Source organism: Odocoileus virginianus, chromosome 34 (genome assembly GCF_023699985.2).
Source record: "Odocoileus virginianus isolate 20LAN1187 ecotype Illinois chromosome 34, Ovbor_1.2, whole genome shotgun sequence".
Taxonomy (NCBI): domain Eukaryota; kingdom Metazoa; phylum Chordata; class Mammalia; order Artiodactyla; family Cervidae; genus Odocoileus; species Odocoileus virginianus.
In genome coordinates this window covers 16,440,313-16,458,794 of record NC_069707.1, presented here as the reverse complement: position 1 = coordinate 16,458,794, position 18,482 = coordinate 16,440,313, and the positions used below count along the sequence as shown (strand labels likewise).

Sequence of the window (18,482 nt, the reverse complement as noted above, 5' to 3'; positions counted from 1 at the left end):
AGGAGGATCTGACAAAACTGACAAGGAACTGCCAGTGGGTGGGTAGAAATCCAGAAGAGTATAAATCTCAGAAGCCTAGTGAAGAAATTGTCTGGAGAATGAGGGAGTGGTTGACTGGTTTATAAACTGAAGAGAGATTAGTGAGATGAGGGCTGAGAAGTGATTGTTAAATTTAACAATCTGAAGATCCTGGACAACTTTGATAAGTAGTTGCAGTGGAGAAAAACTTTGAAAACCTGACTTGGTAGATTTTAAAGTGATAAGAGGGAGGAAATGAAGACAAAGTATAAACCATCCTTTCAAGGAGTTTAGCCTGAAAGAGGGAATGGGCAGATAAATGAGTGGATAGCTGGAGTGAAGTCCAGAGAGAATTTCTCAAGATCAGCAATGCTATAGCATGTTTATTGTCCCTTATATTATATTTAAATATAATTTACTAATTTCCAGTACTCTTTCTTTTCTCTTGCAACCCATTTGTAGAAATATTACATTGGGTGCTAAAATATTGTGTGTGTGTGTTTTGGAAATAGATTTGGGAAATCTGTAATGCAAATAATTTGGTTTGGTAGTGCTTTTACCTAGGAGATGTAATTAAGCTGAAGTCACAGACAAAAGAATTAGGGAAAAATAAACCAAATGATGATAAAAAGTTTGAAAGTCTTTACCAAACATGATATCTAAATGAGCTTTTATTCTATTGAGGATTCAGAAGTTCTTTCATAACTAAATTTACTCAAAAGTGTTTTAATATCTACTGTTACGCTGAAAACTGTCTACAGAGTGCTAGGTGTGCAATCAGGACATTAGAAACCAACTTCTGTATTCATGGAGTTTATAGACTTGTATTTAAGCTTACGGAAAAGAGAAATATTACAGATAAGAAATTTGTTTTAAAGAGATTGTCTTATTGTTAAATTTATTCTAAAATGAATTGTATTTTAATTATTGTGCAAATAGTGTGATTTTAAATATTTCCATATGTTATATAGGTTTAATATATTTATATGCTGTTTATATCCCAAAGAGGCTTTAAGATTAAATGTGGTTTATGTTAAGAATATTAGGGATATAAATAAATTTGGTATTTCTCAACTTGGGCCATACATTAGAATCACTTGGGGAGCTTTTAAAAATCCATATGCTCATGTTGCTTCCAGCCAATCAAAATCCATATGCTCATGTTGCTCCCAGCCAGTCAAATCAGAACCTCTGGGGTTGGGGCTCAAGCATTAATATTTTAAAATACTGATTTAATAGAGACAGAGGGAATAAAATGCTACCAAGCCCCTGAGAATGAATTGATTACACATTTAAGGATTAAGTACATCTGAAAATTAAGACAAAATATCAAATGTTTTTGATTTACAGATCATTTTTTAGATAAAGCATGCAAAGCTATTTGTAGAACCAAACTTTTTTAGGATCCAAAGTTTAAAAAGTTTTAGTGGAATAAATAAGATTATTCACTTTAGACTGCCCTCTGATAATTAAGAAAAAAATCAGTAATGTTACTCATTTTTTCCCTTTTAAAACAAACTTGATGATAATTTCTTATTTGAATGCCTTTAGACACATCTATTATAAAGCATACACAAATACATAGGAATTAGAAAATTTTAAAGTTTGCCATCAGTAGTTATAAACTGAAAAGACAGTATAACTATACTGGAAACATTATAAGACTAAATATTTTTATAATTTATACTAAATGTTAGATACTAAAGCACATACCCTTTTGTACTGAAATTTTAAATCCATGATAATATTAATTCTATAACAGTTCTCATTAAAATTTTTTTTTCTTTCTTTCACAGAAAATGCTTGGACAGAAGAGATGAGTACTATTTCCACTAAGGCCTAGAATTGCCTATTGTACAAATAGTCCTGATCAGGCAATATACGAATGGCCCAAGGAAGCCACCAAATTGATTTTCAGGTTTTGCATGACCTGCGACAAAAATTCCCTGAAGTACCTGAAGTTGTTGTATCCAGGTGCATGTTACAGGTCAGTGTTGAATGATTTCTGAATTTATTAATACAACTTGGTATTTTTTTAAACATTGGAAGAAAACACTTTTATCTGTTTTGGCATTAGTGCAGTGTGATGGAGAGATGAGCTTTGATGTCTGATAGTCATTTGGCCTTTAGCAGGTTCTAGGCTCTCTGTTTCCCTTCTGTCATATGAATAATACCTGCCTTGTAAAGTAGATGTGAGGATTAAGTGAGATCTTATATAAAGCATTAATATATGGTCCACATTTACGATGAACTTGCTTGACTCCTCCCTTACCCCATTTTGCCAGGAGAACTTTTAAAACTTCCAGGTCTTCCACTTCATATGAAAATGAGAAAATCATTAAATAAGTAATCAGGAAACTTGGGATCTAATCCTAAATGGCACCCTAAGCATATTTGACAAGTAATATGCCTTCTTTTGTCCTTTAGTTTTCTTAGCTGTAAAATGGAGGGATTTGACTAGACAATGCCTGAAGCCCCAATTCTAAAGAAAAAAGTTTATTATTTTTTTAATTTAATCTGTAAGTTTTCCATTTAACATCACTCTAATACATTTTTAGATTTTTCTTAGTACATACAATTTTAGGAATACATAATTCTAAATATTTCTTGATAGTGTACCTTCTCATTTGATTAAACTGGGAATCTTTCTGTCAAGAACAGTTTTTCAGCTTGTTCAAATGGAGATTAAAAAAAGGTGATTGGGGCTCAGACATATTTACTCTTGTTGAATGATTTTTAAAGTTTTAAATTATATGAAACTTGGAAAGGCTCAATACCTATATTTGATTTCAAGTAACTCCATTTTGTTCACACTCTGTCACCTGTTCTCTGCACACTTAATTAGTCTGCCACCTTTAGTCTAGCCCAGTTTTGGTCTTTCCAGTCTGTCCTCACTTCTGCTAGAAATGTCCTTTTAAATTCAGATTGCATCATATATTTACCTGCTTAAAAGCCCCATGGTTGTTACCTATACCCTTCAGAGTAAAGCTGATAAATCTTGATGAGGGCGTACTAGATCTGTGATCTAAAATCCTGCCTTCTGCAGCATGACCTCTTGCCTAGTCCTTCCTCCCTCACGCCCTTTGCCATAATCATCCTCAGCTAGTTGGAATTCTCCAAATATGTCTGGCTCTTTCTGTGGTACATTATTTAATAGCATATGTTTTGAGTTAATAGTACTGTATTGTATATTTGAAATTTGCTAAAAGAGCAGATCTTGAGTATTCTTACTGCAAAAAAAAAAGGAAGAAAGAAAAAATTGGCAGTGTGGAGTAGTAGGTGTGTTAATTGTGGTAATCATTTCACAACATATATGTATATTAAATCCTTCCACTGTAACCTTTAAAAAGAATCATGTTGTCCCACCTAAATATATACAGTTTTTATTTATCCATCGTACCTCAGGTAAAGCTAAGGGAAATAAATTAAAAATTTTAATAATAACAAATAGTGTATGTTTTGTGAGTAAAAGAGACTTGAGTTCAATATTTGACAGTTAATAGCAGCAATTGAGTCGACGTCTCTGACCCTCATTTTCCTCAAGTATACAATGGAAACTTTAAAAAGACTTCACAGAGAATTAAATGTGATAACGGAGGAAAGCAGCTTGTAGGATAACTGATTCATAATGAGCGCTCAAGTAATGTTAGCAGCCAATATGAATAACAGTAATAACTGTGGAAGGCCTATAATGAGTGTTTGGTGAGTGAGTCAGTAGTCCATATTTGTTGATATCAGATGTGTAATGAAAATGAAAGAGAAAGGAAGGGTAATAAAAATGGAGTAAAAAACTAAAGAAAGTCTTAAAAGGAGCAGCAACAGTGAAGGGACGATATCTTCTCCTACAACTCAGGTTCGGGTCAGTTCAGTTCAGTCGCTTAGTCATGTTCAACTCTTTGCAGCCCCATGGACAGCAGCACACCAGGCCTCCCTGTCCATCACCAGCTCCCATAGTTTACTCAAACTCATGTCCATTGAGTCGGTGATACCATCCAACCATCTCATCCTCTTTCATCCCCTTCTCCTCCTGACTTCAATATTTCCCAGCATCAGGGTCTTTTCCAATGAGTCAACTCTTCACATCAGGTGGCCAAAGTATTGGAGTTTCAGCTTCAGCATCAGTCCTTCCAGTGAATATTCAGGACTGATTTACTTTAGGATGGACTGGTTGGATCTCCTTATAGTCCAGGGGACTCAAGAGTCTTCTCCAAAACCACAGTTCAGAAGCATCAATTCTTTGGCGCTCAGCTTTCTTTATAGTCCAACTCTCACATCCATACATGACTACTGGAAAAACCATAGCTTTGACTAGATGGACCTTTGTTGGCAAAGTAATATCTCTGCTTTTTAATATGCTGTCTAGGTTGGTCATAGCTTTTCTTCCAAGGAGCAAGTGTCTTTTTAATTTCATGGCTGCAGCCACTGCCTGCAGTGATTTTGGAGCCCAAGAAAATAAAGTGAGCCACTGTTTCCATTGTTTCCCCATCTGTTTGCCATGAAGTGATGGAATCGGATGCCATGATCTTAGTTTTCTGAATGTTGAGCTTTAAACCAACTTTTTCACTCTCCTCTTTCACTTTCATCAAGAGGCTCCTTAGTTCTTCGGTGCTTTCTGCCATAAGGCTGGTGTCATCTGCATATCTGAGGTTATTGATATTTCTCCCGGCGGTCTTGATTCCAGCTTGTGCTTCATCCAGCCCAGCATTTCTTATGATGTACTCTGCATATATAAGTTAAATAACCAGGGTGACAATTTACAGCCTTGACGTACTCCTTTTCATATTTGGAACCAGTGTGTTGTTCCATGTCCAGTTCTAACTGTTGCTTCCTGACTTGCATACAGATTTCTCAGTATTCATGCCTTGAGAACCCCATGAACAGTATGAAAAGGCAAAAAGATAGGACACTCAAAGATGAACTCCCCAGGTCAGTAGGTGCCCAGTATGCTACTGGAAATCAGTGGAGAAATAACTCCAGAAAGAATGAACAGATGGAGCCAAAGCAAAAACAACACCCAGTTGTGGATGTGACTGGCAGTGGAAGTGAAGTCCAATGCTTTAAAGAGCAGTAGGAACCTGGAACGTTAGGTCCATGAATCAAGGCAAATTGGAAGTGGTCAGACAGGAGTTGGCAAGAGTGAACATCAACATTTTAGGAATCAGCAAACTAAAATAGACAGGAATGGATGAATTTAACTCAGATGACCATTCCATCTACTACTGTGGGCAAGATTCCGGGATCTTAGAAGAAATGGAGTAGCCATCATAGTCAACAAGAGTGTGAAATGCAGTACTTGGATGCAGTCTCAAAAATGACAGAATGATCTCTGTTCGTTTCCAAGGCAAACCATTAAGTGTCACAGTAATCCAAGTCTACGCCCCAACCAGTAATGCTGACGAAGCTGAAGTTAAACGGTTCTGTGAAGACCTACAAGACCTAGTACTAACACCCAAAAAAGATGTCCTTTTCATTAAGGGGACTGGAATGCAAAAGTAATAAGTCAAGAAATACCTAGAATAACAGGCATACTTGGCCTCAGAGTACAGATTGAAGCAGGGCAAAGGCTGATAGAGTTTTGCCTAGAGAATGCACTGGTCATAGCAAACACCATCTTCCAACAACACAAAAGAAGACTCTACACATGGACATCACCAGATGGTCAATACCAAAATCAGATTGATTATGTTCTTTGCAGCCAAAGATGGAGAAGCTCTATCCAGTCAGCAAAAACAAGACCGGGAGCTGACTGTGGCTCAGATCACGAACTTCTTATTGCCAAATCCAGACTTAAATTGAAGAAAGGAGGGAAAACCACTTGACCATTCAGGTATGACCTAAATCAAATCCCTTATGATTATACAGTGGAAGTGAGAAATAGATTCAAGGGATTAGATCTGATAGACAGAGTACCTGAAGAACTATGAATGGAGGTTCGTGACATTGTACAGGAGACAGGGATCAAGACCGTCCCCAAGAAAAAGAAGTGCAAAAAGGCAAATGGTTGTCTGAGGAGGCGTTACAAATAGCTGAGAAAAGAAGTGAAAGGCAAAGGAGAAAAGGAAAGATAGACCCATCTCAATGCAGAGTTCCAAAGAATAGCAAGGAGAGATAAGAAAGCCTTTCTCAGTGATCAGTGCAAAGAAATAGAGGAAAACAATAGAATGGGAAGGACTAGAGATCTCTTCAAAAAAATTCTAGGTACCAAGGGAACATTTCAAGCAAAGCTGGGCACAATAAAGGACAGAAATGGTATGGACCTAATAGAAGCAGAAGATATTTAGAAGAGGTGGCAAGAATACACAGAGCTATACAACTCAGGTACCTCTTCCTAATTTTTTAAATCACGTTCTCTAATAAGACTATACTGAGAATGTTCACTGAATCATTGAAAAATAGAAAAATACTATATTCTTCAATAAGATTGTATAAGATTTGCTACTGAAAGAACTATCCAAAATGTGGAGGGAGGGAGGAGAGAGAAGCTCTTAAAGTATAATCTTCAGGGTGTATTAAGTTAAATAAAATGAAGAGTATATATAGATGTATATAAATACATCTATAAATAAATATACATATGTATATATATTTGACCCTGTTTGCATGAGGAAATACTGGAAGAATTAAAAACGAAATAAAAGATGGGTTATCCATTATGGGCAAGAAGGAACAGACCAGTTGAGAGGAGACTTCTCAATGTATATCTTTTAGTGTTGTTTTGATCTTTGTAAATAAATTGCCTTATTTTTTAAAAAGATAAAATAAAAACAGGTTTTTAACTACAAGAAAAAAATAAATAATTTAGAATTTCTTTTGGGCATTCAGTAGTGTTAGCTTCAATATGTTAATCTGGTTATATGGAAACAAAACTCTGTATGACATGCTTCCCAATACCCAGCTCTTTTAAATTGAGTTGATAATCCTTCTGGCCTTCAAACAATATGTCTTCCAGCTGATATAACAAAACTGTGACAAGTGAGGGATGGGGAGGACTCCTCTAGGGATACAACTAGGGTGTGAATCTTCCCAAATTTAGAAAGTTACTTTTAAACTGTCACAGCAGATAAACTGCCTCTAACTGTAGTGTAAACAGCTCTTATTTAGTGACAGCCTTTCGGGAGCTGCTCTCCCTTACTTGGGCTTCCCAGATGGTGCTAGTGATAAAGAACCTGCCTGCCAGTGAAGGAGACCTAAGAGACCTGGATTCGATCCCTGTGTTGGGAAGATCCCCTGGAGGAGGAAATGGCAACCCACTCTAGTATTTTTGCCTGGAGAATCTTAGGGACAGAGAAGCTTGGCGGTCTGCAGTCCATGGTGTAACAAAGAGTTGGACGTCACTGAAGACGCTTGCTCCTTGGAAGAAAAGCTATGACAAACCTAGACAGTGTATTAAAAAGCAGAGATACTACTTTACCAACAAAGATCCTTATAATCACAGCTCTGGTTTTTCCAGTGGTCATGTATGGATGTGAGAGTTGAGCCATAGTGAAGGCTGAGCACTGAAGAATTGATGCTTTTGCACTGTGGTGTTGAGAAGGCTCTTGAGAGTCCCTTGGACTGCAAGGAGATCCAACCAGTCCATCCTAAAGGAGATCAGTCCTGAATGTTCATTGGAAGGACTGATGCTGAAGCTGAAGCTCCAATACTTTGGCTACCTGATGCAAAGAACTGACTCATTGGAAAAAGCCCTGATACTGGGAAAGATTGAAGTCAGGAGGAGACAAGGACAAGATGGTCGGATGGCATCACTGGACTCGATGGACATGAGTTTGAACAAGCTCCAGGAGATGGTGAAGGACAGGGAAGCCTGGTGTGCTGCCGTCCATGGGTCACAAAGTCAGACACGACTGAGCGACTGAACAGCAACTCCCTTTCTCAGTTGGGTAGGCTTCTTTGTCTTTTCTCTGAAGACAAGTACATTATCCTCCCTATAATATACTGGTTCAGAACTTTTCTGGATAAAAAAATAGTATACAGAATATTAAAAATCAGTAGTTAAAGGATCATGTCACACTGCCACTTTGTATACATGTTCTTAAACATCTTGGGCTTCCCTGGTAGCTCAGCATCTGCCTGCAATGCGGAAGATCCGGGTTCAATCCCTGGGTCAGGAAGATCCCCTGGAGAAGGAAATGGCAACCCACTCCTGTACTCTTGTCTGGAAAATTCTGTGGACGGAGGAGCCTGGTGGGCTACAGTCCATGGGGTTGCAAAGAGTTGGACACGACTGAGCAACTTCACCTTCCTTTCTTCCTTAAACATCTTACTTCTTAGGAGCACAGAAGTATCAGTTTTCTGTTCTCTTCTGAGTTTGTTTACTGCTCAGCTTCCTCTTTTTGGAACTACTCACATCATTTCCTTGGACTGTGGATTCTCTAAGATAGCTGTGTTTTCAATAGGTGTAATTCATATCTTTAACATTCATATTTTGTAATTAAATAATAACTTAGAATAGTGTATGAATGTTGTGTAGCTAGCACTTTCAGTTTTTTAACTGAAATTTTCACTATTTTTTAATTTTCTTAATATGACAGTTAAATCTGTAAGTTTAAAATTGCTTTTCTTTTCAAAATAATGCATTAAGTACTACTTGTAAGCCTTAGTAGTTAAGTACTAAAGCTGTAATTGAAGTCTTCTCAGATGACCTCCACCCATAAACCTTATCCATATTCCTATTAAAACACCTACCATTGTGCATTATATTTATTTATGTACACATTAATTTCCTCCACTGGACCATGAGATCCTTAAGACAGCAGTTATATTCCTTTCCACTTGCCTAATGGGATGCTCAGTAAATATTGGTTGAAAGAGTGAATGAATCAGTATGAGAAGGATGATTATAGTGTATACTTTGATATTGTCTATGCAAGAAGCTTGGGGGAAAACGAAAGATGAACTGGAAATAACCATTCAGATTCTCCTGTAATTTTGAAGAGAATGCAGATTTGTATATGTACAAAAAAGCAGTGACTTTCAACCTTTTAAAAACTCACCCCACCTCTTTTGAAACACTTAATGGAGTCCTGTACCATTTCCCACTAAAGTAACCAGGGCTTCTTTGAGAAACAGATGATCCTAGTTCTGGAATAAGAGCTGTACAAGGTGATCTTGAATGTCTTGTCATATTAGAAAGCAAGGAAGCTATGAAAGGCTACTGGGCTCATGTCCCAGGTACACTGGAGCCAATGTGGAATCTTTCCCACTAGCCTAAAGATAGGATATAATGACCATAAATGACAAACATTTGACACATATCAAAATGTTAACGATACAGGAGTTTATCATGATACTGAGAATGTGTCACCTTTGGAAGTTGCTAGGGCACCAATTCATCATTCTAAAAACCAGTAAAGAGAAAGAATTTATTTATCCTGCCTCTTCTGTGCAAAAAGTAATAGTTGAAAAGATCAAATTCTTTGAGGAAGAATTGCAGCTCAATACATGAAGAAGGAATCTTTTAATTGGAATACTATCCTTTTGCATCCCCTAATAAAGTTTCTTGACGGTGATGATCCCTGACTGCTAAAAGTCATTAGCTGGATCAAGCTGTGACAACATCAGAACCTACCAATCAGCCTTAAGGTCACAAAAAGACAGGCAGATATATTATTGTGCCTCCTGTGAGATACAGTAAGAAACAAAGCCTACAATGAGACTTGCCAAAAACGTGTGTGCATGAACCTGTGCACACCTGTAGTGAAATAGTTTACAGTGAAATACAGGAAGTAGTCATACCACAAGGGTGCGGTCAGCTACTCCAGATGGAAAATTCTGCTGGACAAATGACCCATTTTTCAAAAAACAAATGGCTTAGAAAATTATAGAAAGAGGAGAGGCTTAATTTTTATTATAAGATATAAGAGGCATATCAACCAAATTAAATATGTGAACCTTGCCCAGATCCTGATTTAAACTAAAAAAAATACCTGCAAGACAAGGGACTGTTAACACTTATTTAAATGTTATGTGATATTACAAGACAGGGAACTTTAATACTACTTGCATATTATGTGATATTAAGTACTGATTATTTTAGGATATGATAATGCCATTTGCGGTTATGTTTTAAGATACGTATTGATGTATTTACAGATGGAAACAAAACAGTGTCAGGCTTGATCTAGCTTAATGGGAGCAGCTGGGGCAGATAAATTGGTGAAGAAAGATTTGCCATATAAAGATTGATAATGAATATGGGAGAGTTTCTGATATTTGGACTTCCCTGATAACTCAGTTGGTAAAGAATACACCTGCAATGACGGAGACCTCAGTTAAATTCCTGGGTTGGGAAGATCCCCTGGAGAAGGGAAAGGCTACCCATTCCAGTATTCCTGCCTGGAGAATTCCATGGACTGTATAGTCCATGGGGTCACACAGAGTCAAACACGACTGAGCAACTTTCACTTCACTTCACTTCACTTGTGATATTTACTGTGCTTTTATATGTGTTTAAACTTTTCTGAAATAAAATGTTTAAAAAGTATATTTCCTTTTATCCTATTGTAGCCTTATAAAAGTCCCTGTGAACTCTTTTATGGTTTTGCTAATAAGAAAGTAATGTCTGTAGAGAGTCAAAAAATCTAAGGACTTGTGAGTTATGGCGTAGCTGGTACTAGGATGTATTAATACTAAGTAATAAGAGATTATAAAGAAGTAGATATTTTTGAGAGCTCTAGAGAATTAAAAGATTTTGTAAATATGGATGTCAGCTTTTGAAAAGAAAGTGTGGGATTGGATTTAGTAGGGAATATGCATTTTAATTTGGGAATGTTAGCAAAAAGGAGATGAGAAGATGAGGTCTTTTGTGACTTAGAAGGGAGAAGAATTTACTGGGAATAACAATAAACTTAGCTTGAAGCAAAAGCACCAGTTAGGTTTGGCAAAAGATATGGTCTTACTCTGATAAGGAGTAATCAGCTGATAAAGATTGTGATAAACTTTTAAATTTTCTTTGAAAAACTAGTGTATATTAATTCAGAGCTATGTGTAGGATAAAAGGATTTTTATGGCATGAAAGATTTGAACTGTTGGTTTAAGAGGGGAAAAAGTCCAACCTTGCTCACTAATCTTTTCTTTTGTGTTACCTGTTCAAATTGTGAACTACTGTTTCTTAACAAGACTTGGAGATGCCTTTTAGTACCATTTTCTCTACTAAGGTTTTACCTCATATCAAATCACCTGTAGACACTTTAACCTGACTATTCATCCTTTTATCTCTAAAATTCCCCTTTCTGTCAGGCTCTTAGTCTTTCGGTTCTTCCTGAACTCTCTTTCTCCCTTATAGCCCAGTTGTGTTGACTATTTGTGAAGTGAAAGTGAAAGTCACTCAGTCGCGTCCAGCTCTTTGTGACCCCATGGACTCTACCATTCATGGTATTCTCCAGGCCAGAATACTGAAGTGGATAGCCTTTCCCTTCTCCAAGGGAATCTTCCCTACCCAGGGATTGAACCCAGGTCTCCTGCATTGCAGGCGGATTCTTTACCAGCTGAGCCACAAGGGAAGCCCAAGAATACTGGAGTGGGTAGCTATCCTTTCTCCAGTGGATCTTCCCGACCCAGGAATCAAACTGGAGTCTCCTGTGTTGCAGGCAGATTCTTTTCCAACTGAGCTACCAGGGAAGCTTTTCAGGGAAAGACTATTTGTAGTCTTTCATAATTTGTTTTCACAATCAGTCTTCTAACTGATCTTCTTGTCAAAAAGTTTCCCCTCTCCTCTTTATCTTAAGTATCAGTGGAGTTCTTTATCTTCCCGAGAGACCCTTTGTGTCTTCACTTCTCTGTTAGCATATGTTGATTGGCTCTTCCCATTTCCTATATTAAAGCCCAAACTCCATAGTGTGACTGACTCATTTTTCAAAATCATGAATTATTTAATCCCAATCTGCTTTTCTAGCAGTTTGTTCCACAGAATTTCCAGTAGAAACCTTTAACTCCTGCCAGATCTATTCCAATCACTTTGTTTAGAACATACTTTTACTTACTGTCACATTTATGTCTGTATTTACTCATGCCATTCCCTTCACTAGGAATGCTTTTTTTCCTATTCAGGTCCTCCTTATACTAAGGAAATCAATGAGGTTGTACCTCCTTCATTAACACAGTAGCCCAGGATATTCTTTTTTACAGTAGCCTTTTTACAGTAGCCTGCAATATTAACTCTCTGTTGAACTTCAGTACCACTTATTATTTGGCACATATTCATGTTTTTAAAATGTTACTTTTTCACAAATCCATATTTTGTCTCCCTAATTGAGTTGCAAGCTCTTCTAGGGAAAAGTCTGGGTTTATACATCATTTGAGTCCTCCACAGTCCCAAACAGAATTTTGTACACATCGTAGGTGTTCAGTAAATATTTTTATGGATAATTTGTGAGTAGTGGTTAGTCAGTCTCTTCTTAAGAAACAATCAGTCATTTTTTGGTTTGCTTTTATTTTTTTCATTTCTCTGGAGTGGAATTATTGATGCTCTCTAAAGGCAAAGATGTGAATTCAGTTCCTCTGGGGACTACCTTGAGCTTATATTACATACATATACTTATGTGGTTTGTTTGTTTTTAACACTAAAGAGGAAGCACATAAGGAATTGTGACTCCTTTGTTATGAATTTTAGAACTTTGTAACTTAAATACCACAAAAAATAGTTTTTAAAAGGTCATTGGTTTGAAAGAATTATACACAGCACATGAACATGCAAGCTCCAATACTTTGGGCAACTGACTCATTAGGAAAGACCCTGTTGCTGGGAAAGATTGAAAGCAGGAAGAGAAGGGGATGACAGAGAATGAAATGGTTGGATGGCATCACTGACTTGATTGACATGTGTTTGAGCAAGCCCCAGGAGTTGGTGATGGACAGGAAGCCTGGTGTGCTGTGGCCCATGGGATCACAGAGTCTGACATGACTGAGCAACTGAACTAACTGATATGCTTAAGTTGAGTATTTATATTTTGTTCAACATTCAAACTGCATTTTTAATTAAGTTGCAGTGTTACAATATTTGCATGAATCTGTTCTGTAAATCAGTCAGTTCAGTTCCGTTCAGTTGCTCAGTCTTGTCAACTCTTTGCAGCCCCATGGACTGCAGCACACTGGGCTCCCCTGTCCTTCACCATCTCCCAGAGCTTTCCCAAACTCATGTCCATTGTCTCAGCGATGCCATCCAGCCATCTTGTCCTCTGTTGTCCCCTTTCTTTATTTCTACTACAATAATAACTCCTATTATGGCTATTGTTTGTTAGACAACTTAACCATTACTTTAATAATGAGGATTTTTTTTTATCTATTGACATTTGTTAAAATATTGTTTCTGTTTTGTGTTTTGGTTTTTTGGCCGAGTGGCATGTGGAGTCTTAGCTCCCTGACCAGGGATTGAACCCACACCCCCTGCACTGAAAGATGAAGTCTTAACCCATGGACCGCCAGGGACGTCCCAGCAATGAGAATTTTTAATTCATCTATTTGCATTAATATTAGTTTCTCAAGAAAAAAGACTCAAATGTATCTGTAATAATTGTACTAACTAATCTCTGATTAATCTTGTAATATTTTAATAGCAATAAGAGTATATGCATTGGCTTCTGGTTAACACAAGCTGTTTTTATTTTGTCTTATAGAATAATAATAACCTGGATGCCTGCTGTGCAGTTCTCTCTCAGGAGAGTACAAGGTATCTTTATGGTGAAGGAGACTTGAATTTTTCGGATGATTCTGGAATTTCTGGTCTACGCAATCACATGACTTCTCTCAACTTGGACTTGCAGTCACAGAATGTTTACCACCATGGAAGAGAGGGAAATAGAATGAATGGGAGCAGGACTCTAACGCACAGCATTAGTGACGGACAACTTCAAGGTGGTCAGTCCAATAATGAACTGTTTCAGCAGGAGCCACAGACAGCACCAGCTCAAGTTCCTCAAGGCTTTAATGTTTTTGGAATGTCCAGTGCATCCAGTGCTTCTAATTCAGCACCACACCTTGGATTTCACTTAGGCAGCAAAGGAACATCTAACCTTTCTCCACAAACTCCAAGATTTAATCCCATTATGGTAACGTTAGCCCCAAATATCCAGACTGGTCGTAATACTCCTACTTCTTTGCACATACATGGTGTACCTCCACCTGTACTTAACAGTCCACAGGGAAATTCTATCTATATTAGGCCCTACATTACAACTCCTAGTGGTACAACTCGACAGACACAACAGCATTCTGGCTGGGTATCTCAGTTTAATCCCATGAACCCTCAACAAGTTTATCAACCTTCACAACCTGGTCCCTGGACTACATATCCTGCATCCAATCCTCTGCCACATACCTCAGCCCAGCAGCCGAGTCAGCAAGGCCACCAGACCTCTCATGTCTATATGCCCATCAGTTCACCTACGACTCCACAACCACCCACGATTCATTCGTCTGGTAGCTCACAGTCTTCTGCCCATAGCCAATATAACATTCAGAATATTTCAACAGGACCTCGAAAAAACCAGATTGAAATCAAACTTGAACCCCCACAAAGAAACAATTCTTCGAAATTGCGTTCTTCTGGACCTCGAACCTCCAGCAGTTCCTCTTCAGTCAACAGCCAGACCTTAAACAGAAACCAGCCCACTGTTTACATAGCTGCCAGTCCCCCAAATACTGATGAGGTGATGTCCCGTAGTCAACCTAAGGTCTATATATCAGCGAATGCTGCCACAGGAGATGAGCAGGTCATACGAAATCAGCCCACTCTCTTCATATCCACCAACTCTGGAGCATCCGCTGCCTCCAGGAATATGTCCGGGCAAGTGAGCATGGGTCCTGCCTTTATTCATCACCACCCTCCCAAAAGTCGAGCAATGGGCAATAACTCTGCGACTTCTCCTCGAGTAGTGGTCACTCAGCCCAATACAAAATATACTTTCAAAATTACAGTTTCTCCCAATAAACCCCCTGCAGTTTCACCAGGGGTGGTGTCCCCTACCTTTGAACTTACAAACCTTTTAAACCATCCTGATCATTATGTAGAAACAGAGAATATTCAGCACCTCACGGACCCTGCTTTAGCACATGTGGATAGAATAAGTGAAGCACGGAAGTTGAGTATGGGATCTGATGATGCTGCCTACACACAAGGTAATAAAAATACTGCCATGGGTTCATTTTCCATTCTGAGTTCAATTGGTGTACTTTTGACTTCACTGCAGAAGTGGGTATCAGTATCATTATTTTATGTTGTAAATGTCCAAAATAATACTATCTTAAGAACTTTTGAGAATATTCATATAAATTTTAAGTATATCAGTTTTATTATGTTATAAATTGAAGCTTGAATGATAGCCTTATCAGATGTTCCAAATAATCACCTCTTGATTTGGTTGTTTTCTTAATATTCATAAAAGTTTGTTTTCACCTGTAGTGATGCTGACTTTCCCATTAAATTTTCTGCAAATAAAAATTCATAAAAACATACATTTTAATAAGAGATTAGTGAACTAGTATAGCAAACTCTGCCGTCTTTGGCCAGAAGAATCCTCTGTTCTTCATTGTTCTAATATGGCTTTGCCTTATTTTGTATCAAAGTCTAAATCGCTATGCATTCTTGAAAAACTCAAAAGTATCAGTAACAGGATTCAAATTTCTCTTTTTCTTCTTTTCAGCCTCCCTTAACCATCTGTTAATGCAATCTTTTTGTTTGGAATTGTGAATAAGAGTTTCAAATTTATCTCACTTGATTATGCTTTTCAGGAATAGACTAGTTAATATTGGCATAATACTAAATTACATCTATATTAATTCAGTTAGAGAGCATTTATATTATATCTGACCTCTTAAGTTATTTAATCTTCAATAGGAAGCTATTAAATTCAGTCAGATAAAAAAAGAAGATAAGTGTTTGTTTCTTTAGTATTGACACAGGTTTTGTAAATTAGCCAGAGTCCTTTAGAGTAAGGATATATCATAATCATCTATACCCCTGGTAAACTGTTCTCAGTATTATAAGTTGGAAAATACTACATAGTCACCCCCATGCGGTAAATAGCCTCCTCCTACTACTAGTACCACTTGTCCTTTTTAAAATTTCTAAAAATAGTGATTTCACTGCTGACTTTCTTAGAGGAGTCTGATTGGTTTGGTTTGTTTTGAACAATTATATTCTAGTGATTCTCAACCCATGCTGGGCTGTGGTGTGTTCAAATTCTGTAATCACCTTTGAAGCTTTCAAAACATAAACTTGCACAGGTTCAGCCTCAGACTTGCTCAATTAGAGCTTCTGAATAGTAAAGCCTAGGTGCATGTGAGCATATGTGTGCATTTGTGCACATGTGTTTTAAAGCTCTGTAGGTTATTCTGATTTTCTAGAAATTGTGCTGAGACTTTACGTTCCATACATATGTGACTAAACTGAGCCATTTCTGTTTAGTTTTGGCAGTAAGTGACTTTAATATGACACCGTGTTTTTCCGCTGACACTTAATTCCTATTCTTCCCCCAAGGCCTTTCTTCTACTCTTTCCATCAAAGTAGATTTCCTCTGTTTGCATAGTTGCTAAGTTTTAAATAGAGAGTATTTTTTTCTAACAATTTTATTAATATATAATTGACATACAGCACTGTATAAGTGTACAACATAATGATCTGACTTACACACATCATGAAACGATACCACAGTAGGTTTAGTGAATATCCGTCATCTCATACAGATACAACATTAAAGAAATAGATTTTTAAAATATTTTTTCCTTCTGATGAGAACTCTTGAGATTTACTCTTTATACAGCTTTCATTTACAATGTGTAACAGTGTTTTTTTCATCTTTACTGTATTGTATATTACATCCCTAGTATTTATCTTATAACTAGAAATTTGTACCTTTTGACTGTTTGTATCTAACTCCCCTTTCTCTCCTCCCCTCTGATAGCCACATAACTGATGTCTCTTAAGTTATTTGTTTGCTTTTGAAGTGTAATTGACTTACAGCACTGTTTAATTCCTGGCACTCACATCATAGTGATTCGTTATTACTGTACATTTCAAAATGATCATGATTAGTCTAGTTGTCATCTGTCACCTTACAAAAATATTACATAACTGTTGACTGTATGCCCCCAGAGTACATTTCATACCTGTGACTGAGAATTTCATAACTGGAAGTTTGTACCTCTTAATCTTCCTCACCTCTATCTCTGCCCTCCCACCCTCCCAGAGTATAATTGTTTTTATGAAGATAACTTGATAAGGGGAATTTTTTACTAAAGTAGACATAAGATACTCATATATTGACTGGTGTGTGAAGATAAAGTGTTGCTTAAACTTGCTGTCTTCAATTTCTCTCCCCTTCTTTCTTGAGCCTCCTCTGTAGTCAGGGTTTTCCCCCTGCAGCACACTTGCTCCTGGCAAGGCCACCATTGACAGCATCGTGGTAAACCCCGTGGTCCTTCAGTCCTCGTCTTCCTTGATCTGAATCGGTAGTGTTTGCTGCAGTCGAGCACCCTCTTCTCTGTGAAACATTTTGTCCACCTTACACTACAGTATACCACCCTGGGATTGCACCTCTCCTTTTATTCTTTGGTGGTTCTCCCTCATCTCTCTGACTTTTCACTTCTTTGTTCAAAGAAGTGAGATCAAATCCTCAAAGTTCAGCCCTTGGGCTTCTTTTCTGTCTTTACTGTTCCCTGGGTGATCGCTATCAGCCTCATAAGTTTAAATTTTATGCCAAATGCTCCCAAATTTGTAACTCTAACCTGGATTTATTTCCTGAATTTCAAGAAATTTATTTAACTGTCTCCTTAATATCTCCATTTAATGCATCCCAAGTTTACTGTGTCTGAAAAAACGTCTTACATTGCACCCAGCTTACTCTTCCTATCTCCATTAATGACATCTTAATCAGGCCAGAAACTTTAGAAACACCACTGACTCCTTCCTTCCTTTCACATTTCACATCTAATTTGACTAAATCCTGTCAACTTTAACTTTCAAAGTATATCAAGAATTCTCTTTTCTTGACACCCCCATCCATTGTCACCACTCTGGACTGAGCTACCATCTTCTCTCAAGTGGATTATTGTGGTAGCCTACCTGCTTTCACCCTTGCCTACTTAGGGTCTCTTAACTCAGCATCCACAGGAATACAGTTTGAAAAACGTAAGTCAGATCATATGACTCATCTGCACATGATCACCATCTTTCCATTCAGAGATCCACTGGCTCTCCCTCATCTCTTTTACTCACCACCTCAGTCACTGTTCCAGCCTTGCTGGCCTTCATACTTCTGCCCCTTAAACCTTAGAAGGCATACGTTTAGGGCCTTTGTGCTTGCTGGTCTCTCTGTCTGAAATTCTCTTCTCCCTGAATACACAGTTAACTCCCTCAGTCCCTTCAGGTGTTTACTCAAAGTCACCTTTTCAATGAGACTATTTCTGAGATCCCTATCTGAATCCACCCCCCAGTATTTCCTGTCTCTCCATCTTTTGCTTACATTTGC

General features: G+C 37.6%; 1 protein-coding gene across 3 annotated transcripts in view; it reads left to right on the top strand.

The window, feature by feature from the left end:
- Nucleotides 1-18,482, top strand: part of TAB2 (TGF-beta activated kinase 1 (MAP3K7) binding protein 2) — an 81,388-nt gene that overhangs the window by 39,258 nt on the left and 23,648 nt on the right. For all 3 annotated transcript variants that reach the window (XM_070461566.1, XM_020893674.2, XM_070461567.1), the window contains 2 exons: nucleotides 1,815-2,005; nucleotides 13,632-15,132. In XM_070461566.1, coding sequence (XP_070317667.1) covers nucleotides 1,904-2,005; nucleotides 13,632-15,132 — 1,603 coding nt within the window. In that variant the 5' untranslated portion in view covers nucleotides 1,815-1,903. The remainder of the gene's footprint in view (nucleotides 1-1,814; nucleotides 2,006-13,631; nucleotides 15,133-18,482) is intronic.